The 25811-nt window shown below is 39.5% G+C and overlaps 1 protein-coding gene across 1 annotated transcript in view; it reads left to right on the plus strand.

The window, feature by feature from the left end:
* NIPAL2 (NIPA like domain containing 2) overlaps positions 1-25811 on the plus strand; it is an 83369-nt gene that overhangs the window by 4125 nt on the left and 53433 nt on the right. The window contains exons 4-5 of the mRNA XM_045455835.1: positions 22044-22112; positions 23372-23543. Coding sequence (XP_045311791.1) covers positions 22044-22112; positions 23372-23543 — 241 coding nt within the window. The remainder of the gene's footprint in view (positions 1-22043; positions 22113-23371; positions 23544-25811) is intronic.

Raw genomic sequence — 25811 nt, forward strand, 5'->3', positions numbered from 1 at the left:
GTGCTTGGAGAAATGAACTATGCAGCTAACTCCAAAAGCAGGCAGCATGCTTTAAGTGTCACATGAGTGATATAAAGTCCTAAAGAAATTCGGAGCAAGGTGGCTTTTCGTAGGGGCCATCAGGGGTATTTTGTGGAAGGGTGGTATTTAAGCTGGGCACTTAAGGGTGGACAGAGTTTCACTGATGGGAGTGCACAGGTGGAAGTCATTCCAAGAGAGGGAAAGTCTGGGGACCAAGGACAGACCATGAGGCTGGGTCAGGTGTCTTTTTGGATATTTTTGTACCTGGTGTACAGGTCAGTAGCCATTCTGGTTGCAGTGGAGCATGGAGACTGTAAGATGGAAATACAATTTGGGGACTTAAATATGGCCATGGATTGCCTTGAAGGACTGGTTAAGAAATCTGGACTTTGTAGACAATGGGGAGCCATCGAAGGCTTTTTGAGCAAGGAGTGTGAGAATCAAAGCAAATTAAATAAAAGGAATTTAAGGTTAGCAGGATGCAGAGGCCTCAAATTGGCTAAATCCAGCCCACAGATGTGTCTTGTTTGACCGGCAGAGAGGCTTTAAAAAATGTTTAATACATTGCCAGCCTTAAAAGCAAGTCGATTGTATATGAAGTTTCAAGTTTCAATGATCTCTTTAAATGTTAGAAGTTCTAGCAGCACTTGGCCCTCTTCCCCACCTGTCCCACAAGCTAAGTGCGCGTTGAAGTTCACAGTTTAGAGCAGCTGTGCTCCCCACCTAAGACCCTCCCTTTGCTCTCATCCCTTTTACCTACTGGCCCCCGTAGGCATTTATTTTGCAACCAGTGTTAGAGGCTGTAGTCTAGCCTCTGCTGTGAACTAGAGAGTGTGGTTAGGCAAGTAACTCTGGGCTTCAGTTTCCTTTCCAGTAAAACGAGGGTTGGAATAAAAGATCTCCAGTCTCCCTTTTGCTATCTGATTGATTAAGTAGTGCCAAACCAGCAAGGTTGTGGAAGGAATGGACAGAAAGGATGAATGTAGGAAATATTGTGAAGGAGGGGTTTTGACCCTGGTTCTTAAAGTTTAAGCATGTTGCTAAGTATCTAAATTCACAAGGACATTGTCAAAAAGGTTTATTCTGCATAGGGTGAAATGAAAATTCAGAATTTTTTATGTCCTTTATTTGCACTTTTAATTTTCAATGGCTTGAATTTTTAAAGTCAACATATTTAAAGGAAAATTGATACGACTTGGCAGAGTAGAGGCAAAACCAAGAGACTGACATTTGTTATGCATTTACTATGTGACACTTTATAGCTGTTATCTCAGTGGAGCCCCCCAACAACCTCGTAAGGTACAGATTATCTTCTCTGTTCATGTAAGGAAACTTGTGTTAAATAATTTGCCTCTAGATCTTATAACAAGTAGGTCTAACTACAAGCTATTCTTATTCCTTGCCTGAAGGCCATTGCTTAGAAACTAAGGCTTGAAAAGAATGTGGTGGTAAGAGGAAAAATGAGGGGGGAATGAATAGGGCTTGTTTCATTGCACCAAAGAAAAATCACATTGAATTTTATGTTGCCCTTTTATTAATTTTGCTTTGCTACCATCTATTTCTTTTCTGCTGGTAGCTCACCTGGCTATCTCTTAAAGAAAGAAAAGTGCCCAAACTTATAAATAACCAAAGGACTGGGTAGAGGTTGCTGGTCCTTTCCATTTCCTTCCCAAGAAAAATCCCTTTTTTGTTTTGTTTATGTTTATTGGGGTTTGGTTTTTGGTTTTTGGTTTTTGTTTTTTTGCCTTCCTTATATATCCAACGTGGCATTTTCCCATTACCAGGTTTTCTGTGAGATGTATGTATTATGAGGCAGCAAGAGGAAGGAAGAAACAGATTACCTCAAAGCAACTTTATCAAAGCTTTCATAAAAAAAAAAAATAAATCATCATCATCATCATCATCATCATCATCATCATCCCATGGTTTTGTTAGAGGAAGAGTCTTAATGCCTCTGTGAATTTGGCAGACAATATGTTTGCATTTCAATCTACCTGATATCCTCCTTATGGCTTGATTTATACTAACTAGTTATAATATTTGTATTGATGCAATCAACAAAATTCAGGCTATGGGAAACTTTGTCATTTTATAGGTTTAAATGGTTCCATTTCTTCAAAAATCATTTTTACAACAACAAAAAAGGGAGAGAATGGACAGAGGAGCTGTAGATTAAAATAGACCTAAAAAAATTAAAATTAAAATTAAATTAAATAGGCCTAAAAACTCTATCTGAAAAAGGATGCACACTTGGGTGATAAAACTAAAGGGAAGGCAAGAAAATGATTGCAGTAAAGTCAGGCCAGTGGTTCCTTGTGGGAAGGGAAAGGGTTGTGATGGGGTGAGGCAAAGGGAGGGCTCTGGGTGTGTGCCCAATTTCTGTGTTTTGATCTGGATGGTGTTATAAGAGTGTTTACCTTATAATAATTCATTTAAGTAATTTACTCATCTCTGTCATTCTCTCTGCGGTTGTCTGTATCCTACAATTCTTTTAAGTTTAAAAAATAATATTAGCATTGCTACAGCTGTTCAACTTACATGCTTTTTACCCAGGTAGACAATGGTATACCATATACACCCTGTGGGAAGTGGTATGCCATTGTCACTTTGCTTAAACAAACAACTGAGAATTATTTAGGCAGTTTCTTTTTAAGATGTTGATGATTGTTCAAGTTGGCATTTGAGAGCTTACCATGGAAGGGATGATATTCCCCTAAACTATCCTTTTTGGTTTTGTATAGTGCAGTTTTAAAAGCTCAGTCCTGGGGCGCCTGGGTGGCACAGTCGGTTAAGCGTCCGACTTCAGCCAGGTCACGATCTCGCGGTCCGTGAGTTCGAGCCCCGCGTCGGGCTCTGGGCTGATGGCTCAGAGCCTGGAGCCTGTTTCCGATTCTGTGTCTCCCTCTCTCTCTGCCCCTCCCCCGTTCATGCTCTGTCTCTCTCTGTCCCAAAAATAAATAAACGTTGAAAAAAAAAAATTAAAAAAAAATAAATAAATAAAAGCTCAGTCTTTTTACCAGAGGTGTTGGCAAGTTTCCTAATTTCTCCAAATCTTGGCTTTCTCTATTGGAATGGTAATAACAGTATGCCACATACTTTCTATGGTTGATATAGGAATAAGAAAAGATAATGTATGGGGGCGCCCGAGTGGCTCAGTCAGTTAAGCACCTGACTTCGGTTCAGGTCATGATCTCATGGTTCGTGAGTTCGAGCCCCATGTCAGGCTCTGTGCTGACAGCTCAGAGCCTGCAGCCTGCTTTGGATTCTGTGTCTCCCTTGCTCTCTGCCCCTCCCCTGCTCATGCTCTGTCTCTCTCTGTCTCAAAAATAAACACTAAAAAAAATTTTTTTTAAAAAGAAAAGCTAGTGAATGTCCAGAAGTTAGCAAAGTGCCAGGCACAGAGAAAGTACTCAAACACTGGCTATTATTACTAGTCGTATTGCAGTCAACCTATATTATAGGAAATGCCATAAAATATATATTTCTAATAATTAGTAATTGTTGGACTTAGTTCCTTGTAAATGGAAAGAAATAAGAGAAATCAATCATACTAGGTGTTTGGGGTAACTTTTCTTTCTTTAATCTAAAACCACTGACTTCTCTATCCAGTGCCTTGCTCATTCCCTCTGGTGTTTGCTGCCCCTTCACTCTCCAAACGTATTCACATTCCAGAACACTTCCTAATTGCAGTAATTTCCTAACTGGAATGCTTGGTATCTTGAAGCACTAAGGCAAGGATTCTTCCTATGGCTTCGGCCACTTTCCAGACTCCTGGGCTGGGGAGATGGCTGTGTAGCACTGGGAACAGTGACAGACGTGTTTGGTGGCAGCAATGTGGTCACAATACCAGACACTGATCGTAGTTTAAGCAGAAGGACCAGCACTCCCAACCTGGGAGGGACTGTTAATGTTGAGACTTCCGTGCCATTTATTTTAGCTTGGGTGTGCTTGTTTATTTGTTTTCTCCCAAAGACCCAACATTACTCTATTCCGTTTGCACCTCTTGATAATTCATCTCCCGCTGTGTTCCAGATAAACCTACCTTTTCCATGAAGTAAAGCTCATTGCCCAGTCTTTCCTGCTTCACAGAATGTCCTGACTGCCTGGAAGCTGGAAGGTAATACTCCACGTCCCCTCACATAGTTCCCTGCCTGTACCTTCTCTTGTCACTTGCCTGGCCCTTGGTCATTCTTGGCACGGCCTCCTGTCATCTTTGGCACATGTCAGGAGGTACAGACTATTCCCTTATATAAATACAAGCTAACATATGCTTCGTCCTGAGCGCCACGCCTCACCAAGGATTGTGTTTGTCCTGGCCTGACCCCTTCAGAGACCCTGGCCTTGACAGGTCATTCCTACAATGAGAGTCCTGCTGCTTGCCTGCAGTCTCACACTGGTTTCCTAAATCACCCACCTCTCCTTCTGTGTACCCCTCCAACTGGTTTCTTCTTGGAGTAACTTGGACCACTGGCCTTTAGTTCTGTCTTCTAGCTTAGCTTAGCTTCCCTACCAAGAATGTTTTGTAATTAAGAGACCTTAGTTTGCAAGTCACAGAAAACCTGACATTAATTGCTTAAGTAAAGGAAAATTGATCAGCTTAACATGAAAGTCCAGAAGAACTCTGGGTCCACCTAAGCCTTGACCCAGAGACTCTAAAAACATGGTGAAGGCTCAGTATCTCACTGTACTCTTCAACTTTTGTTCCTTTGTTCCTTTTGTTCAACTTTTGTTCCTAGAGTTTGTTGGTTCCACTTTTAGAAGATTTGCCCCACTAGCCCACATTCTCCCTTCCACTTCCAGGAGGGGAAGCTTGACTTTCTCAACCGATGAAAATAAATGGGCTTTAGTCTGACTGGATGAGGTTAGGTCCATGGCCTTTCCCATGCCAGTCACCAAAGCTAGAGTTACTGGGCTTGGTGTCCCTGAAGAATGTGGGAAGGGCTGGCTGCAAGAGGGATCCTATAACCAAGAAAAGGAGTTACTATATGGCCCTAACAACAGTGTCCTCCTGCGGATTATGGTCTTCTTGGGCAACTCTCAAGCTAACACCCTTTGCAACTCATCTAGGACCTTCCTTTTCTGTATCCTGTCTCACATGAGCAGCCCCCAAAAAGTTGCCTCCTATTTAGCCTGTTTGTCTTTGTGGGTGAGACCTGACTAGTATAATCTCCTTAGAAGCTTAGATTATAAGATGAATTTCTAAAATATTTTTATTAGCACAAGGTCTCTAAGTGGTGACTTACTTCACCCCTCACACACCTTCAAAAAAAAAATCTACAAAGGCCCCCTCTCTTTCCTATTGATGGAAAAGTCAAAGGGAATCATTTGGCAAAGGTAGTGTACCTTGCTTAGTCTCTATCTTGACTCTACCTGCTTAGAAATTTCTTTACCATCAGCAATCACCTCTTCAGTAAGTTGGAAACTCCTAAAAGTTTAGTGGATTTAGGTGAAAAAAGGTATGGTATATGAATGCAATACTGTGTGCAATCCTAGAAGCCAGGTTAGCATTTCTAATATCTCATTCGAGTTTGGTGTTAATCCTGTGAATTCTGGGGTTTTTTTTTTATTTCTTCTTCAGTCTCTGGACTTATAGATGTCTGATTGTTCCAGGGCTGTTAGGGACATAACTTTGTGTTCCCTGTTGTCACGGCCCATATTGAGCTTGATCAGCTAATCAACAAATGAGAGCCTAAAATGCAGTCAGTATTCCACTCAATAAAAATCATATGCAGAGAGCCCTTCTTAACAAAGCAGTGTTGGACAGTGATGTCAAAGAAATCAGAAAACATGGACCATGTCCTCAAAATGTAGACATATATATGATGTATCATATATATGTGTGTGTGTGTGTGTGTGTGTGTGTGTGTGTTTATGAGAGAGAAAGAGGGAGAGGGTCAGGGAGAGGGAGAGACTGTTTTATAATTACTTGATAAACAACATTTGAAGGCTGGTGTGAAGCTACCCCTTGCTTATACTGTCTGATGGACTGTTTACATTAAGCTTCCAGACTAACATAGTACAGGTATGTATTTGTAAATAAAAGAGCCAAACAGAAGAGGAAATACTATCATATTCCTTTAGATATGGCTCTCTGAGTCACAGCAGTGGAGAAGTTGAGTGGTTCTTTGTGAGCAAGGTACAAACAGACCTCATATTATAAGCAGCTGCCACAGCCATAAAGTAGAGAAGAATTGTGAGTTACATGTAGAATGTTTTATTAATCTTTGGAACTACATTTGCAGACCCAAATCATAGTCACTATTATTGGCCCGGAATGAGGAGCTTGGGGATAGGGGAAATTATCTTGGCTGTGAGGAGTGGCCCTTTAGAGGTGATGAAACGTGCAAGTCACGGTGCCTAAGAGGTGTAGAAAATTTGAACTTGATTCCTGCCTTCTGTCAGGAAGATCTGGTGTGGTGGGTGGTAAGGGCCACAGAAGTCTCTGGCAGAAGTCTGTCAGAGAATGGCAATGTCGTTATTTCTCCCTCATATTGAGGCAGAAATTCCCCTGGTGGCTGATGCCTGACTAGACGACAGAGGTCAATCTCCAGGCGGATGGAGCTGACCAAACACAGAGTTCGAGGCAAGCCAAAGGCCTTTTGCTCTTCAGAAGGACAGGTACCCCAGAAACTCAGACAGGTGTGCAGGAAGGAGTTATAACTATGAGAGCCCTCAGGTCCCCAGCTTTAGGGTGGAAAGCCTCTTCCACACCCTAGGCTGGCCTCGCAAAAGGCAGACTGCAATCTTGCTGCTTTGAAGACAAGGGATTACAGAGTTTTAAAATTATTATTATGAATGTGTCCTTGCAAAATTTGAAAGTTATGGGACCTTATATATGTCTGGATGGAAACAGTAGCATTCTTTGTGTTCAGCATGTCTGACTTTGTTTCAAAGATTCCCTTCTCAACCTTATAAGAGGTTGATTTGTTTTATAATGGAACCAAGTTTAAGACTTCCTGAATTCGTATCTCACCTCTCTTGACTATTGTTGCTCTCCTTTTAAGAAAGTGTTAAAAGCACCCAAAGGACATATTACTAAATATATTACTTTTCCCATAAATTTTTTCTACTGTAGCTTGAATTTCTCTAAGGCAAAAAACATGATGGCTTCTTGGTAAGCTTAGGAAGGCTTATCCTTAATGGAGTTTGGTTTTTAAAAATAATGAATGTACAATTATGTAAGTAAATGTGTTCCCAAGGAAAAGACAAAATGTAATAGTTCTTAATTGTATGAGAAGGCAATATGTTGGGCTTTTTCTGCCTAGGTTTAAGGTTGATTACAAATTGGCATGGAACTGCTTGTAGGATAGCAACAATATACTGTGTTATGTAATGCACATCTATTCTTTTGGCTTTAAATCACCAGATTTGGATCCAATATCATGAGACTTTTTCAGGATAGAAAGGTAATAACCTTATAGCATACAATAACCAAGATAACAAATTAAAAATCTGTTCGTGCCTGAACATTTTTCTTTCTTTCTTTTTTTTTTTTTTTCACATATGGGATTATAGTTTTAACTCAGTTTGGAGTATTGCAGACAACTCAATTATCTACAAGGGCAAAGGAAATTAGTGGTAAGAACAGTCTAACCCATTCAGTAATCCAAAAAGCATTACATATTTCAGGTTGTCTCCAGTGTTTACCACTATGAATATGAAGATTGTTTCTTCCTGGTTCTATTGTGATTAACTCTCCCATTGCCCCATTGCCCCTGCTTCTTCTCTGAATTCCTGAAGTAGTCTCCTGAATGGCCTTCCTGTTCTCTGGTCTTGCTCTGTGCCAGTCCATCCTCCACCCTGCAGCCAGAATAAGTCTTCTGCCTTTTTTTTTTTTTTTAATGTTTATGTATTTGTTTTGAGAGAGAGACAGAGAGTGTGAGAGGAGGAGGGACAGAGAGAGACACACACAAAATTCAAAGCAGTCTCCAGGCTCTGAGCTGTCCACACAGAGCCTGACATGGGGCTCGAACCCATGCACCGTGAGATCATGACATGAGCTGAAGTCAGACGCTTAACCGACTGAGCCACCCAGGTGCCCCAAGATGAGTCTTCTTGAAAGTAAAATCTGGGGTGCCTGGGTGGCTCAGTCAGTTAAACGTCCAACTTCAGCCTAGGTCATGATCTCACGGTGTGTGAGTTCAAGCCCCACGTCAGGCTCTGTGCTGACAGCTCAGAGCCTGGAGCCTGCTTTGGATTCTGTGTCTCCCTCGCTCTCTGCCCCTCCCCCACTTGTGCTCTGGCTCTCTCTCTCTCTCTCAAAATAAATAAACTTAAAAAAAAAAAAAAAGGAAAATCTAGACCTATCCTCTAGTTTAGAGTCTTTTGTGCCATACATAACACCACCTACAGATTCATGGCACACAGCATCTCCTGCCTGCCTCTCCAGTCCAACTCTGCTGGCATCTTCTGCTGCAAGGCCCTTCAAGCACCCTGTTTACTGCAGACATAATTAAGTTAAAGATTTCGAGATAGGAAGACTGTCCTGGATTATCTAGATGGACCCTAATGCCATCTTTATGTAAGAGGGAGGCATAGGGAGATTTCATACAAAAAAAAAAAGAGATGAGGTGGCCACAGAGATTGGAGTGATAGAACCATAAAGCAATGATATGTCAGCAGCCATCAGAAACTGGGAAAGGCAAGATATGAATTTTCCTCTAGAGCCTTCAGAGGGAATGTAGCTCTGCCATCTTGGTTTCAGCCCAGTGAAATAGACTCTGGGCTTCTGGCCTCCAAAACTGTAAGAGAATGAATTTCTCTTGTTTTAAGCCACTACCAGGTTTGTGGTAATTTGTCATAGCAGCCACTTCTGTGGCTAATATACTCTCCAAACTAGGCAGATTTGCACTCTCTGTCCCTTCTGTTTCCATAGCATCTATCTCTAGTACAGATTTCACAGGTGGTAGTCTGTTTGTAGTTGGTGCTCTTTCTACTTCTTCTGAGCTCTTCAAGGGTACTTTGCATCCTCAGTTCCTGACATAGAACCTAATGTTCAGCAGTTGTTAAATAAATACCAAACAGACGCATGACTGAATGAATAGCACCACAGGTGAGCTTCCTCAAGCTGTCTGTCTCCCATATCTAGCAGCTTCTCTCCAATCACTTGCATGGCATGTCCTTTCCCTCTACATTGTGCGTTTTTCCCAGGTAGTGTCTACACGTGGTTTTAAGTTAAGTGATGGTTTTATTTTTCTCCATAATATCTTTCCTTGGTTCAGCCAGCTTGCTTTGTGTTTCTTGCTTTTCTTGCTAACATGTCTTCTTTTAACTCTTTTTAAATGAATCCATATTCCCTTTAATTTCATTGAGTCTGTAAAGCAGTGATTTTTTTAAACTTCTTAGTTTGAAAATTTTCCAACTTCTAGAAAATTAAGAAGAGTGGATAATAAACACCACATGTCCTTCACCTGGAGATTCACCAGTTGTTAGCATTGTGAAACATTTGTTCTCTGTGTGTATGTTTTGTACTTTATGTTATGATATGCCATTTGGAAGTAAGTTGTACACATTATGAGTCTTCATACCTAATACTTAAGTATTACGAAGTATTACGAAGAATGTGGGCATCCTCCTGTCCCTTTCTAACTGTTCTAGAGATGAGGTAGTTGTCTACCTGTTTACAACGTGCAAATGCAGCACGGCCCCAGCTCATTCCTGAGAGTTTCCCATGAGACACGGTGAACTGAACACCCATTTCTCAGACGCGTCATCTCTTTGTCAATTTGGGCTCTTAACGGTCATTCCTACAGGGATTAGTTGACCTAAATCACTCAACCTGTGGCATTTCCAGTACTAGAAACTGAATCTGTGTGTTCAGGCATATTTTACTTCCTGGAACTAGAGAGACAGCCCTACTCCAGCTGCAAGGTGAATATGACTATTGCAGTGTTCAAAACTAGCCCTGAAACTGTGGTTCTTTTGAACCACGCACTAGCTCCACTGGGTTCTGTTTCTAAATTTATGTTTGAAGGCAAAGCCAGGAATATGTTTGAGTTCAAAGCCGGAACTGAGACAGACTATTACCAAGTCCATACACCCCTGTTATATCCCACCTCCATCTGGCCAAACCACCCCCACCCATGGATTAGAGGTCAACAACTTTATGCAAAATATCTGAAGAACCTTCTGGCACAAAAGGTAGGATAGAAGATAGTTCTTCCAGATAACACAAAAACATCACTGATCCTTATCAGTGCCGGTATTTTGAATCTCATTCCAGATAAATTCCTAGCTGTGGCTCCCACCATCTGTTTACCAAGACATCCTGGAAAAGTCAGGAATTAAGCTACGGTGGTGACAAGAGTCAGCACTGAACGAATTGAGGGCATGTTTCTGTGTGTCCGGCCCGTGCTTCTAAGTGCATTATTAAGGGGCGGAGCAACCTCTCCCTTTGACTATTATCTTTGCTTTATTTTACTTGCACTGAGAGAAAGAAGCAGACTCTGATTTTAAAAGTGTAGTAAATTGACACTGACTAGCCAGAAGGTTACCTATTGCAGTCAGAAATAGTGATTCAGACATGAGCTGGGTGCCTTGCTGCCAAAGTTTGCCTGCTTCTAGCTGTGTGACTTTGCACAAGACACTTTCCTTCTCGGGCCCTCTGTTCTCTTTCCTGACCAGTCTCCAAATCAATGAGGGGAGAAAGGGGGTCGGGGAGAGGAGATCTCAACTTCCAGTAATTCTAAAATGCTACAAAACATAACACTCTGAATAAAGTAATGATGTAAACTAGACACCTGTCATTTAAATGGCAAGTTTATAAGGGCCTGCTCACTATATGCAAATGATACTCCTGTTTGCAGATGAGGATTTTTTTAAATTTTTTAACATTTTTTCTTCATTTTGAGAGAGAGCAAGCAGGGGAGGGGCAGAGAGAGAGGGAGACACAGAATCCGAAGCAGGCTCCAGGCTCTGAGCTGTCAGCACAGAGCCTGACGTGGGGCTCGAACCCACGAACCGTGAGATCATGACCTGAGCTGAAGTCGGACACTTAACCAACTGAGCCACCCAGGCGCCCTGAAGATGAGGATTTTATAGCCATTAAAGCACATTTACCAGAGCCTCTAATTGCAAACAGCATTTAATTTTGGTTACTTCAAGTTACTGTATGTTCTTGAAGGTAATTAAATCATCTTATTTTAAAAACACTGCAGATTTGAAGTTTCCCTCCTTTCAATTAGGGACATTAATGAGGATTTACTGCATTACTATTATTTATAATTATGTGTGAAATGAACTTAATGAGTATGCAATTAACCTTAAATAATTAGGTAAAGTTTCCAAAAAATGAAGAATAAGATATGCCAGTTTTACTGAGTGTTATCAGGAAACTGTTTCTGACACCTGCTTTATACTACATATTTCTTATTCTCTGCATAATATGCATTAACTAGATTTTTAAAGTCAGCAAGCAGATTTTTTTTGTACACCGGTAGAAACTCTTAATTGTTGAAATCTGAGTTCCCGGGCAAGCTTGTGTTCTCACAAAAACTGAGAGCATGGTGTATTCAAACTCCAGTTGCTTACAAAATATTCCCTTTGAGATCTTCCTAGGACCAAAGGCCAAAATGTACTATTTCTAGACAGTTTATAATCAGTTCAAACAGCATTTAATAAACAACTTCTTTGTGCCAGTTCCTATACTAGTCATTAGGGTTACAGAAATGAGTTGATAAGTAAGTCACAGTTCTGCCCTCAAGGAACTTAGAGTCTAGAGAGGAAATGAGCTTGTACAAAATCATCACAGTACAGCCTAGTATATGTAGACATAGAAGTGTATAAAGACTACTCAAATCAGAGGAGGGAGGTCAGGAGACTGACCTAGAAGTCAGATCTGAGGAAATTATCCAGAATTCAGTTTACAGAGATAAAGAGTTGGAAAACATGATATTTTAGGAAACAAGGAGGATAGAATTTAAGAGTCTCACATGCTGGTAACAGGAGTTTCCATGTGGAGGGAATAGAACAAAAGGGGAATGACATTCAAAGAGAGGGAGTGTTAAGAACTTAACTCAGTTGGTGAAAGACAGGAGTCCTCAAATTGAGGAAGCATGAGTTCTAAGCAGAAAGTAATTCACATGCTGAAAAATGGTAGTGAAGCTGCTGAAAACCAATGACAAAGACAATCTTAAAAGCATCCTGAGAAAAATACCAGACTACCTGCAAAGGAGCGGCAATTAGGTTGACAACCTACTCCTCAACAGCAAGGGCCGGGAGACAATGGAATGATATTACCAGAGCACTGAATGAAGTAACTGTCAGCCTGTATTCCTGTACTCAAAGGGAAAGATGACATAAAGATTTTTGCAGAACAAGAGAGAACTGGAATTCAAAGCTTTGACTGAAAGCTAATTGGGGCTCCTGGGTGGCTCAGTTGGTTAAGTGTCTAACTCTTGATTTTGACTCAGGTCATGATCTATCTCACATTTATAGATGGAGTCTCATGTTGGGATCTGTGCTGGGCATGGGGACTGCTTAAGATTCTCTCTCTGGCCCTCCAGCATGCACTCTCTGTCTCCATCTCTCTCTGTCTCTCTGTCTCTCTCTCTCTCTCTCTCTCTCAAGAAAGAGCTACTAAAGTTTTATTCAGGAAGGACATTGAACCCGAAAGAAAAACTAAGATATGAGAATGTGATATCCAAAAAGTAGAAACAACCGAAATGCCCACCACCTGATGAATACATAAGTAAAATGTGGTATATTCTTACAATGGAATATTTCCTAGCCATACAAAGGAATGATACGTTCTACATACCTGATACATGCTGATGCATGCTACAGCATAGTAAGCCTTGAAAGCAACATGCTAAGTGAAAGAAAACAGACACAAGAAGTCACATATTGTATGAGTCCATGTATATACAAGGTCCACAGCAGGCAAGTCCGTACAGACAGAAAGTAAATTGGTGGTTGCCAGGGACTGAGGGGACTAGAGAATGGGCAGTGACTACTCATGGGTGTGGAAGTTGTTTTTGGGGTGAGGAAAATGTTCTGAAATCAAGACAGTGGTGATAGTTGCAGAACTCTGAATGTTCTAAAAGAGTGTTGAATTGTACACTTTAAAAGGGTGAATATAATAGTACGTGAATTATATCTCCATAAAGCTATGTTTTTTTAAAAGAACAGTGATGAGCAAAGAAGTAGATGAATGTGAACAAATAAGCAAGTATTGATTGTATGAAGGAATCATAACAACGACTCGTTTGGGGATATAAAAGCAAGGTGGAACAAATAATAGACCACCAAGAACATAGGAGGGAAGAGACTGTAGCTAACACAAAGTTTTTATAATGTTCAGGAGGATAGAATGTTTATTAACAGTGGAATTTATGTCAAGAATGCATGATAGATTTAATATTAGAGCAACTGTATGACTCATACATATTGCTGTTGGGAGTGTAAATGGTACAGCCACTCTGGAAAGTAGTTTGGCAGTTCTTTTCAAAACTTGAAATAGGCTTACCACACAATCCAGGAATTACACCTTTGGCATTTATCCCAGAGAAAGGAACTTATTTTCATGCAGAATTTGTACACAGTGTTCATAGCAGCTTTATTCATACAGCCAAAAACTGGAAACAACTCAAGTGTCATTCAGTGGGTGAATGGTTAAATATGTTGTGGTACATCCATACCATGGAATACTACTCAGAAATCAAAAGGATCAAGGATTATTGATCCAACTTGGATGAACCTCAAGGCTGATGCCGATTTCAAAAAATTTATAAACTGCATGGTTCCATTTATGTAGCATTTGTGAATTAATATAATTCTAGAGATGGAGAACAGATTAGTGGTTGCTACAGGTTAGGGTTGGGGAGGGGAAGAAGATGGGTGTATCAGTAAAGGGGTAACAAGGGAATCTTATGGTGATGGTACAGATGAGGATCTTGTCACACACACGCGCGCACACGTGCGCACACACACACACACACACAAGTGCTAGTATAGCTGGTAAAATCTGAACAAGATCTTTACCAATTCTGATTTCTTGATTTTGATGTTTTAGTATAGTAGTGTAAAATGTGAACTGTGAGGGGAGGCTGGGGGAAGAGTGCTTGGGGGGTGCCTGGGTGGCTCAGTTGGTTAAGCGTCCAAGTCTTCATTTCGGCTCAGGTCATTATCTCACGGTTCTGGAGTTCAAGCCCCACATCGGGCTCTCTGCTGTCAGTGCAGAGTCTGCTTCAGATCCTCTGTGTCCCTCTCTCTGTCCCTCCCCTGCTTATGCTCTCTCTCTTTCAAAAATAAAATGAACATTAAAAAAAATACAACCAAAAAAGAGTGCTTGGGACCTATCTTTACATTTATTTGAAGCCTATGTGAGTCAATAATTATTTCAAAATAAAAGTTGAAAAAACACAAGAATTACTAAAAGAATATAAATAAGGTGTATAACTTCCTAGCCAAAAGAGTAAGGGGAAGAAAAAAGAGTGCTCGATCAATCCAAGAAGACTCTGGAAAGGAGAAATTAGAAAGCAAAGAAAAAGCAAAATAACTGAAAATACAAAACAAGATGGTAGAAACAAGTGAAAATATATTTTTAATCACAATAAATAAAATGGACTAAACTTCCCGTTTAACAGAAAGTCTCAGGTTTTTTTTAAGTTCAGTTATTTTCGGGGCGCCTGGGTGGCGCAGTCGGTTAAACGTCCGACTTCAGCCAGGTCAAGATCTCGCGGTCCGTGAGTTCGAGCCCCGCGTCAGGCTCTGGGCTGATGGCTCAGAGCCTGGAGCCTGTTTCCGATTCTGTGCCTCCCTCTCTCTCTGCCCCTCCCCCGTTCATGCTCTGTCTCTCTGTCCCAAAAATTAATAAACGTTGAAAAAAAATTTAAAAAAAAATAAATTAAATAAATAAATAAATAAATAAATTCAGTTATTTTCAGTGTATAAGAGAACTGACTAAATATAATGACACAGAAATGTTGAAAGTAAAGTGATATGGAAAGTGGCAAATATCCAAAGAAAGCAGCTACATTATATTAATATCAGATAAAATAAACTTTAAAGGGAAAAGGTTATTGAGATTAAAAGAGTCAATATATAATGATAAAAGCAATAATTAACTGGAAAGATAAGACAATCCTGAACTTTTGTATACCTGCCTAACTCCATAGCCTTAAAATATGTAAAGCAAAATTCAATATATTTAAAAAAAATTTTTTTTTCAACATTTATTTATTTTTGGGACAGAGAGAAAGAGCATGAACGGGGGAGGAGCAGAGAGAGAGGGAGACACAGAATCGGAAACAGGCTCCAGGCTCTGAGCCATCAGCCCAGAGCCTGACGCGGGGCTCGAACTCACGGACCGCGAGATCGTGACCTGGATGAGGTCGGGCGCTTAACTGACTGCGCCACCCAGGCGCCCCAAAATTCAATATATTTAAAAGGAAAGTGGATACATCCATGTTTAGTTAGATTTTTAATATACCTATATTAGCAATTGATAGGCAAAGCAGTCCGAAATTTATTATCAAAGATTTGAGCAATGAATTAATGGAGATAGGTAGATAGATGGATAGAAAAAAATACATATATAATATGTTAACGCAACAATTAAAAATACTTTCTTTCCAGGAGTTCCTGGGTGGTTCAGTGAGTTAAGCATCCAACTCTTGATTTCTGCTCAGGTCATGGTCTCACAGTTCGTGAGTTCGAGCCCCACATCCAGCTGTGTACTGACAGTGTAGAGCCTGCTTGGGATTCTCTCTCCCTTTCTCTCTGCCCCTCCCCTGCACACTCTCTCACTCTCTTTCTCAAAACAAATAAACAATTTTTAAAGAATATTTTCAAGCATACATGGAATACTTATAAAACGTGACCATACACTATTAGGTCACAAAACAAATTTCACTTTCCACCATATACTAGGTGAAAAAGCAAATGTTAATTTACACACAGCATATTTTCTGTCCACAACTCGATAAAATTAGAAATTGGTAAGAAAGCAATGACCAACATCCCCATTCATTTAGAAATATTAAAATACAGACCTCTGAATAATATAAGGTTCAGATAAAAATAATACAATATTTATGAAATATTTAGAACTAAATGCCAATGGAAACTGTGCATGCCAAAAGTATGCATGGAACCAAAACAGAGGGTGTACTTAAAGGAACACAGGGGCGCCTGGGTGGCTCAGTCGGTTAAGCATCCGACTTCAGCTCAGGTCACGATCTCGTGGTCCGTGAGTTCGAGCCCCACGTCGGGCTCTGGGCTGATGGCTCAGAGCCTGGAGCCTGCTTCGGATTCTGTGTCTCCCTCTATCTCTGCCCCTCCCCCGTTCATGCTCTGTCTCTCTCTGTCTCAAAAATAAATAAACGTTAAAAAAAATTTTTAAAGGAACATATATAGCTGCACTTGCATATGTTATTATATAGGAAGAAAGAGGAAAAGCTAATGAGTTGAGAGTCTAAATGAAGATGAAAAACTCAGTAAAGAAAGGTAATAAAAGCAAATCTAGGAAGGAAAGAAATTGATCTAAATCAACTTCAGAAAAAAGTTAACTTCTCTTCTGGAAGTGAGAAGAGACTGTAAGAGAGCTAGCTACATTGGGAACGTTTTATTTCTCTGGGCCAAAAAAAAAAAAAAAGTAAATACTTTGTGTACTAAAAATTATTTTATTGTTTGTAACAACTTCATTAAAATGTAATTCATATAGCATACAGCGCCGAATGCTGTAAAAACACTGGTTTTTAGTACCTTTAAAGAGTTGTGTGACCATCACCACAATCAACTTTAAAATATTTTCATCACCTCAAAAAGAAACCTTCCACCCTTGAATGCAAACTGGTGCAACCACTCTAGAAAACAGTATGGAGGTTCCTCAAAAAAGTAAAAGTAGAATTACCCTATGACACAGCAATAGCACTACTAAGAATTTATCCAAAGGATAGAGTGCCTATTCATAGGGGCACTTGTGCCCCAATGTTTATAGCAGCGCTTTCAACAGTAGCCAAATTATGGAAAGAGCCCAAATGTCCATCACCTGATGAATGGATAAAGAAGATGTACACACACACACACACACACACACACACACACACACACACACACACTGGAATACTACTTGGTGATGAAAAAGAACGAAATCTTGTCACTGCAACAACATGGATGGAACTGGAGGGTATTATGCTAAGTGAAATAAGTCAGTCAGAGGCAGACAGGTATCATATGTTGTCCCTCATAGGTGGAATTTGAGAAACTTAACAGAAGACCATGGGAGAAGGGAAGGAAAATTAGTTACAAACAGGGAGGCAAACCATAAGAGACTCGTAAATACAAAGAACAAACTGAGGGTTGATGGGGTTGGGGGGTGCAGGGAAAATGGGTGATGGGCATTGAGGAGGGCACTTGTTGGGATGAGCACTGGGTGTTGTATGTAAGTGATAAATCTTGGGAATCTGCTCCTGAAGCCAAAACTACACTGTATGTTAGCTAACTTGACAATAAATTATTAAGAAAAAAAAAAGCAAATAAAAGAAACCTTCCACACTTTGGCTGTCATCCCCAAGCCCTACATCCTCCCCATCCCTAAGCAACCACTAATCTGCTTTCTCTATTAATAGATTTGCCTACTCTGGACCTTTCATATAAAAGGAATCCTTTAACACATGGTCTTCTGTGACTAGGTTCTTTTACATAGCATAAAATTTTCAAGGTTCATCCAGGTTGTAATATATACCTATGCTGCATTCCTTTTTGTGGATAAATAATATTCCATTGTATGAATATATACTACGTTTTGTGTATTCGTTTGTTGATAGACATTTAAGTCATTTTCACTTTTGGCTATATTATGAATAATACTGCTCTGGACACTTGTGTGCAAGTATTTGTGTAGATATGTTTTCATTTCTCTTGGATATATACCTAGGAGTGGAATTGCTGAGTCAAATGGAAATTCCACACTTAAAATGTTGAGGAACTGCCAGACTGTTTTTCCAAAGTGGTTGCAACATTTCGTATTTCCATCAGCAGTGTATGAGGCTACTGATTGATCTACATCCTCACCAACACTTGTTATTATCTGACTTTTTGATTATAGCCACCTTATTTGGTGTGAAGCGGTATAGCACTGTGTTTTTCATTTGTATTACCTGGTGACTAATGATGTTGACATCCTTTCATGTGCTTGTCAGGCATTTGTCTTCTTTGGAGAAATGGCTATTCAGGTCCTTTGCCCATTTTTAATTGGGATATTTTTCTTTTTGTCATTGAGTTGTAAGAGTTTTTTTTTTTATATATATTCTAGGTACAAGTCCTATATCAGATATATGATTTCCAAATATTTTCTACCACTTTATGGATTGTCTTTTCACTTTATTATTAGTGTCCTTTGAAACATAGAACTTTTTCATATTAATAAGGTCTAATTATTTTTTCTTTTGCTGCTTGTGACTTTGATATCTTACCTGTAAGAATCCATAGCCAAATCCAAGATTATAAAGATTTACTCCTGCTTTCGTCTGAGAATTTTAGAGTTTTAGCTCTTAAGTCTTTGATTTTGAGTTAATTCCTGTATGTGTTGTATGATCAGCAGCTGTACTATTTTACATTCTTTTCAGCAGTGCACAAGGGTTCCAGTTTCTCCACATCCTTTCCAACACTTGTTATTTTCTGGTTTGTTTTAGAGAGAGGGCTTGAGTGAGGGAGAGAGGGAGAAGGGGAGAGAGAGACTTTTAAGTAGGCTCCACACTCAGTGCGGAGCCCAACATGGGATGGGGCTCAATCCCACAACCCTGTGATCATGACCTGAGCCAAAGTCAGAGTTGGCCGCTCAACAGACCAAGTCACCCAGGTGCCCCTCTTTGTTTGTTTGTTTGTTTGTTTGTTTGTTTGTTTGTTTTTATTATAGCCCTCCCAGTGGGTGTGAGGTGGTAGCTCATTGTGATTTTGATTTGCATTTCCCTAGTGATTAGTGCTGTTGAACATCTTTTCATGTGCCTATTGGCCATTTGTATAACTTCTTTGGAGAAATGTCTATTCAAGTCCTTTGCCCATTTTTATTTTTTCAGTCATTTGTGGCTTAAATTTTTTTTAATATGAAATTTATTGTCGAATTGTTTTCCATACAACACCCAGTGCTCATCCCAACAGGTGCCCTCCTCAATGCCCATCACCCACTTTTCCTTCCCTCCTCCCCTCCATCAACCCTCAGTTCATTCTCAGTTTTTAAGAGTCTCTTATGTCCTTTGCCCATTTTTAATTGGGTTATCAATTTTGTTGTTGAATTGTAAGAGTTCTTTATGTATCTTGGATATCAATCTTTGTCAGATATATGATTTGCAAATATTTTCTCCCATTGTGTAAGTCACCTTTCACTCCATTAATAGTGTCCTTTGTTGCACAAACGATTTTAATCGTGATGGAGTCCAGCTTATCTAGTCTTTTTTTTTTTTTTTTGGCCTGTGCTTTTGGTCTCACATCCAAGAAATCATTGCCAAATCTTGCTACCAATTTCTAAACACTCAGCCTGGTAGTGAGTTCAATTCAAACTATTCAGTGAGTGATTTAAAGTACTGAAGTAAGTTATTTCTATTCTATAATTTACTGTTGTAATTGTGGAAGATTTCAAAATTATCCATTCAATCCCAAACTTCTTATGAAACTTTATTTTCGTGATTACTGCCAAACGCATTCGATTATAAATTGAAAGCATGGAAATAGCACAATTATGATACGATTTTTCCCCATGAGGAATAGTGATCAAAATTATTGCCAAGTGCCTTTATTAGGAAAAGAACATTCTTAACTGATTAAAGGCTATGGATATTATATATCAACTATTAAATGGGTTTTCAACTTTTCTGCTTTATTTTTTTAAAAACACTGAATTTCACTTCAGCACATATAATAAAGTTTTAGAACTTCAAAGGCATTTTGCATTCTGAAAAGAGCTCCTTGTGGTTATAATATTCTTTTGAAATTCAAATAACTCCTTGGAATTTGAAGCTAGCTAGGAGTTGTGTACTGTAGAAAAAGAAGGGGGAAGATCCCTGATATCACTGCTAATTTATCCTGCTAGAAAGATATGATGCTTTTGTGCCTTGATAGGAGCAGTAAATGCATCTTTTGAAGTAAACATGTTCAGCAATGTGTAAAAACTTATTTTTTTAAGGTTTATTTATTTTAAGAGAGAGACAAAGAGAGAACCGGTGGGGGAAGAGCAGAGAGAGAAGGGGACAGAGATCCAAAGTGGGTTCTGGGCTGACAGAAGAGAGCCCAATGTGGGGCTCGAACTCACAAACTGCAAGATCATGACCTGAGTTGAAGTTGGATATTTAACTGACTGAGCCACCCAGGCACCCCAAGCACTTATTTTTTAATCTCTTTTTAGTTCTTGTTTTAAACCATTATATACTTTTTCCAGCACGTATTTTTCAAGAGCCCCTAATTTTATAAAGTAGGTGATGTAGGAGATCCGAGAGAAGCCTAAGACAGTTCTTAGACAGTTTGCCATCTCTTCATAGACCCTCAGACAGTTTGCCATCTCTTCATAGAACCTAGTGATGCACATGACAATCTAAAAGAAGAAATAGGGGTGCCTGGGTGGCTCAGACAGTTAGGCATCTGACTTCGGCCTAGGTCATGATCCTGCACTTCATGGGTTCGAGCCCCACATTGGGCTCTGTGCTGACAGCTTGAAGCCTGGAGCCTGCTTCAGATTCTGTGTCTCCCTCTCTCTCTCTGCCCCTTCCCTGCTTGCACTCTGTCTCTCTGTCCCCAAAAATAAATAAATTTTAAAAAAAGAAGAAGAAGGAATAAAGGCACTTACCATGTAGAGTCTGAGAAAGCAAGATCAGAGAAAGCCACAGTGTTTCTCTACAGTCAACTACATCGAATATAAAACTACTTTACCAGTTCCCCATAAGCCGTCCTCATCCGGACCATACCACAGCTTATTTAATGGAGTAGTAGGAAAATGTAGTCTACCCCCGATGGAGATCATAGAACTTTAGAGGGAAGGGGATTTTAGAAACATCTTATTCGGGGCGCCTGGGTGGCGCAGTCGGTTGAGCGTCCAACTTCAGCCAGGTCACGATCTCGCGGTCCGGGAGTTCGAGCCCCGCGTCGGGCTCTGGGCTGATGGCTCAGAGCCTGGAGCCTGTTTCCGATTCTGTGTCTCCCTTTCTCTCTGCCCCTACCCCGTTCATGCTCTGTCTCTCTCTGTCCCAAAAATAAATAAACATTGAGAAACATCTTATTCAACATCTTGTTTACTGAGGCCAGGGAGCTGAAATAATTTGCTCAAAGTTACCTGTTAGAAAATAGCAGATCTGGGGCGCCTGGGTGCTCAGTCAGTTGAATGGTCGACCCTTGATTTCAGTTCAGGTCATGATCTCAGGGTTGTGGGATCAAGCCCCATATCAGGCTCTATACTGGGCATGGATCCTGTTTGAGATTCTCTCTCTCTCTCTCTCTCTCTGCCCCCCTCCCCTGCTTGTGCTCTCTCTCTCTCTCTCTCTCTCTCAAATAAAAAAAATGTTAAAAAAAAAAAAAAGAAAATAGATCTGAATCTCAGATTCATCCTTTATCTCCAAGGCCAGTGATCTTTCTTTCATACTGCAGTCCTCCAGAATATGTTAAGAGAAAGGAGAGAGGGAGACCAGATGGTAAACAATTTTACGGTCCATACTTGAGGCAATGAACACCGCAATCAGGGGGGTTGCTGAGGAAAACTGACAGAAAGGATAAATAAGAAGCACCTTAGAAAAAGAACCTGCTAACTATTTTCTTTATTTTAGTGAATTAAACAAATATCTAGAGAATTCAGTAAAGCATTGAGCTAGTTCTAAAGAATAATATTTGACTAAAGTGAAAAAAACCAAATCCTGACAAAACCACTATTCATAATCCAAATGATCCTGGCAAATGGGTGCTATGTAAATATTTGCTGAATGAATGAACAAATGAATGAATGTATCAACTTAAATTTTATTGTTTTTTGGGGGGATGATGGGATTTTTAGTAAATATCTTACAAGTGTTACTGAAAAAAGAAAACATTTTCTTTTACAGATTCACCTTTTTGGAGTTTTGCTGGCCATTTTAGGAAACTTGGTAATCAGTATTTCCCTAAATATTCAGGTAAGAAGTAGCTTGTTTTTCTAAGTGTAGTTTGATCTAGGGACACATTATGGCTTGAAGGGGTCTCAGGCACTTTTGCCCTCCTGGGATCCTTCCTCCACAAAAAATCTAAACAATTATATTTTATTTATTTATTTATTTTTTTTTTTAAATTTTTTTTTCAACGTTTATTTTTGGGACAGAGAGACACAGAGCATGAACGGGGGAGGGGCAGAGAGAGAGGGAGACACAGAATCGCAAACAGGCTCCAGGCTCCGAGCCATCAGCCCAGAGCCTGACGCGGGGCTCGAACTCACGGACCGCGAGATCGTGACCTGGCTGAAGTCGGACGCTTAACCGACTGCGCCACCCAGGCGTCCCTAAACAATTATATTTTATGACCTCACTGACATAAAGACAAATATATCTTAGGCTGGATTGCGTTCACTTTTTTCTTCTTCTAATTTTAAAAGAAATTAAATGTTTTTGTGGGCATCTTAATAGTATTGGATATCCTAGGCAAGGTGCCTCAGTAGTTTGTAAATTGGTACCACAAATTTGTACTAAAGTTGTTCATAATCTTGGCGTAAACCAAGATTTATTTTTAATGTTCTGTGTTTTCTTCTAGTACTTTCATTATTTTTTTAAGTTTTCAAACATAATCTAGAATTGTATATACTTCTTATAAGAAAGTAAGTTCAGTTGTCATAAAATCAATAAGGAAATTGGGCTTTATGTAATGGCCATGAATATATATGTTTCAAATACAAAAAATACTCAAACCAGATGTAAATAAGCATCTATCACCCCAACCCCCAACTATCAAAGCATTCTGCCTTGCTATGTTTATTGTGGTAGCTACTTTGACTCATACATTTGAATCCATTTTCAAAGGATTTTCCTTTAGTAACTTATTATTTTTATTTCCCGAATGTTTATTTTGGCATCTGAACTTTTTCGACATTCTGAAAGTAGTGTTAAGACACTTAACTCCTTAACATACTCCTCATCTTTGGAGAGGAAGACTGGTACTAACTTTACAGTTATCAGAATTAAGCAACATTCCTATGTGAGAAGGCCCTTTCCTCCACAAAATTCTCCATCAATGGGAGTCACTTCTGCAGTTAATATGTTTGGAACAAGCAGAAAGCCATAGCAATTGCTCTGTAATAACCTGCAAATAAAAGCCATGATGCAAATGCACAGGACCAAAACTTTTCAGGGCAAGTTTTAATTTGTGGTAGAGATATTTTCTTATTTGCATCCTGATTTCCTTCCAGAAATATTCTCATGTCCAGTTGGCACACCAGGAACACCCAAGGCCCTACTTCAAGAGTATGTTGTGGTGGGCTGGGGCCGTGCTCATGGCCGTTGGGGAGATGGGCAACTTTGCAGCCTACGGATTTGCCCCCATTACTCTCATCGCTCCGTTAGGCTGTGTGTCTGTTACAGGTGAGCCATTTCTCTGTGTTTTGACAAATGGAAAGTTTTGGACATCAGAATAATTGGCAGAAAAACATACAACTTAAACAACATGCGAACAAAGGAATGAAGTCCTATTTTCTTAGCAGGTTAACTTGGCACGATTATATTGCTGGTTTCACTTATCCGCCATCATGCTGCCACGTTAACCAGAAAGAAACTTGCATTTTGTAGCTGTAGTATTGACGTTTGAAAGGCTTATTTCCAGTGTGTGCGTCTTAATAAATTAATAGTAACAGCAAATGTTATACCATGCTTTTTAAATCGTTAATGAATTATCTAAAAATATTTGTACAGTGTTGTATTTTATTCAGATGTTAAGCTGATGTTGCTTGTAGTTAGAGCATTTGATGCCTCATCTTGACTGCATAGTTCAGTATCTCTTTTACACTAAGGATCAAATATTGGTTATTCTCCATTACTATAAGAATGTGTACATTTATGGTAATGTCACAATTAACCTATTTTTCAAAACTTATATGATGTACTAAATATATATAGAAAAGAGAATATGAGACGTTGCTAAAGACTAAAAAAAAAGAGCAAAATCACTGCTAAAAAGATGAATAAATTTTCCAAGACTTGTTAAAATCAATAAAAATCCTTTTATTTTTACTCTTTATTTGCTGCTATGGAAACAGCATGTTTCTAAATGTCTGTGCATTTGAAATCTTCACTGAAATAGAAACAAGTTGATGATTATTGTCTGGTAATAACTAGATCAAGTATAAGATGTGCTCACGTGTCCTGATTTTAATATTTCTCCTAAGAATATGATATTCTTAAAGAAAGCAGAGTTTAAACCAAAATAATGTGTATTCAAAGAGAACTTTATTTTATGTTGAAAGTAGTTTCTCCTTCTTAATCATTCAAAATATCTTACTTAAAATACTTCCGTGGTGTACTAGGGTAGAATATTTAGCAAAGAACTCTTTTGTAGCTTTCTAGAAATTGTTCAGTTAAAATTACCATACTGTTACTTCTCTGAATAGGCACACAATTTATATAATCACTTACCATTTTTAACATCCCAATAAAATGAGCAATTTTAGTGTATCTTCTTTTTGCCACACATACTATGTATGTGGACATTGTGGATTTCTTTTTTTCTTCTCAAGATCTGACAAATAATAGATAAAAGATCTCGTTATATTGTCACCTTGGGACTTCTACAGGCCCCAGTTATTCTGAAAATGTTGTGTTTTTCTTCATAATGACTGTATATTTAGAGCTGGTTTTTATTTTTGCTTCTTGTTTTGCTTTATGCTTCATTTCCAGGAAGTAGACAAAACAGTGTCCAGGAATATAAACAGACACCTGTAGGAGGGTTGGTACACTCAGTTGAAATTCTGCAGTTATCTCGAGTCACTCAGCACTGGGAATCCTTTCCTCTGGGAACAAGAAAAAGAGAGCTGGTCCAACTAGCTCAAAGGAAGGGGAGCGTGACTGGACTTGTTGTAATGGTCAGAGATTTCACAGAAATGAAATATAGCCAAGCTCTGTGGGACCTAAAGTGAGAATTTGGAAGTCGCCAGAGATTAAGGTCACCTTGGTACCCTTCACAGCCCTTCAGCTGAGCTGCCTGTGAGGCTGCTCCTCTTGGCCTGACTTGCCCAAAGCTCTCATTAGTAATAGGAAGCTTAAGTTTTCCCACTCACCTTAGACAGTGCCCTGTCCTCCCCAAGCTCCCTGTGGGGCCAGTCCACTCATGTTCACACTCTGAGCTCACTGGTTTAACAGGTGGACCTTTCTTAATGCTATACATTCTTTGTGTGCTTTTAGCCCCAGTTGATATTTCAACGTTACAATCTTTTTAACAGCCTCCCTCTCTGCCCATAAAATGGTTCAAAGAAGTAAACTTACAGCCTCAAATACAAGCCATTTCCTACTTTACAATCTTTGCAAACTAGTATATGCTCACGAGTAAATATTCCCACAGCATTCCTGAGCTGCATTTAGGTTGTGAAGTGTCGTGGGTGGGTTGTGGACCACTGGTGATTGAGAATAGCCCCCAGCACAAACCCCTACCACCCTGAGGTTCCTTATAAAGATTCTAGAAACTCTAAAGGACCTGAAACAAAAAGGAGGGTATTTTTAAAATAGCCATATCATATGGCTCTGTCTACGGATGAGGCAGAAAAGCTTCCACACTTTTCTGTGCTGGAACTTTTCCCCCACTGTTATGTCTTGAGAAATTCATGAAAGAAATCAAAATTTCCTTCTGAGTTAAAAAAAAAA

The sequence above is a fragment of the Leopardus geoffroyi genome, chromosome C3 (assembly GCF_018350155.1).
Source record: "Leopardus geoffroyi isolate Oge1 chromosome C3, O.geoffroyi_Oge1_pat1.0, whole genome shotgun sequence".
Lineage (NCBI taxonomy): Eukaryota > Metazoa > Chordata > Mammalia > Carnivora > Felidae > Leopardus > Leopardus geoffroyi.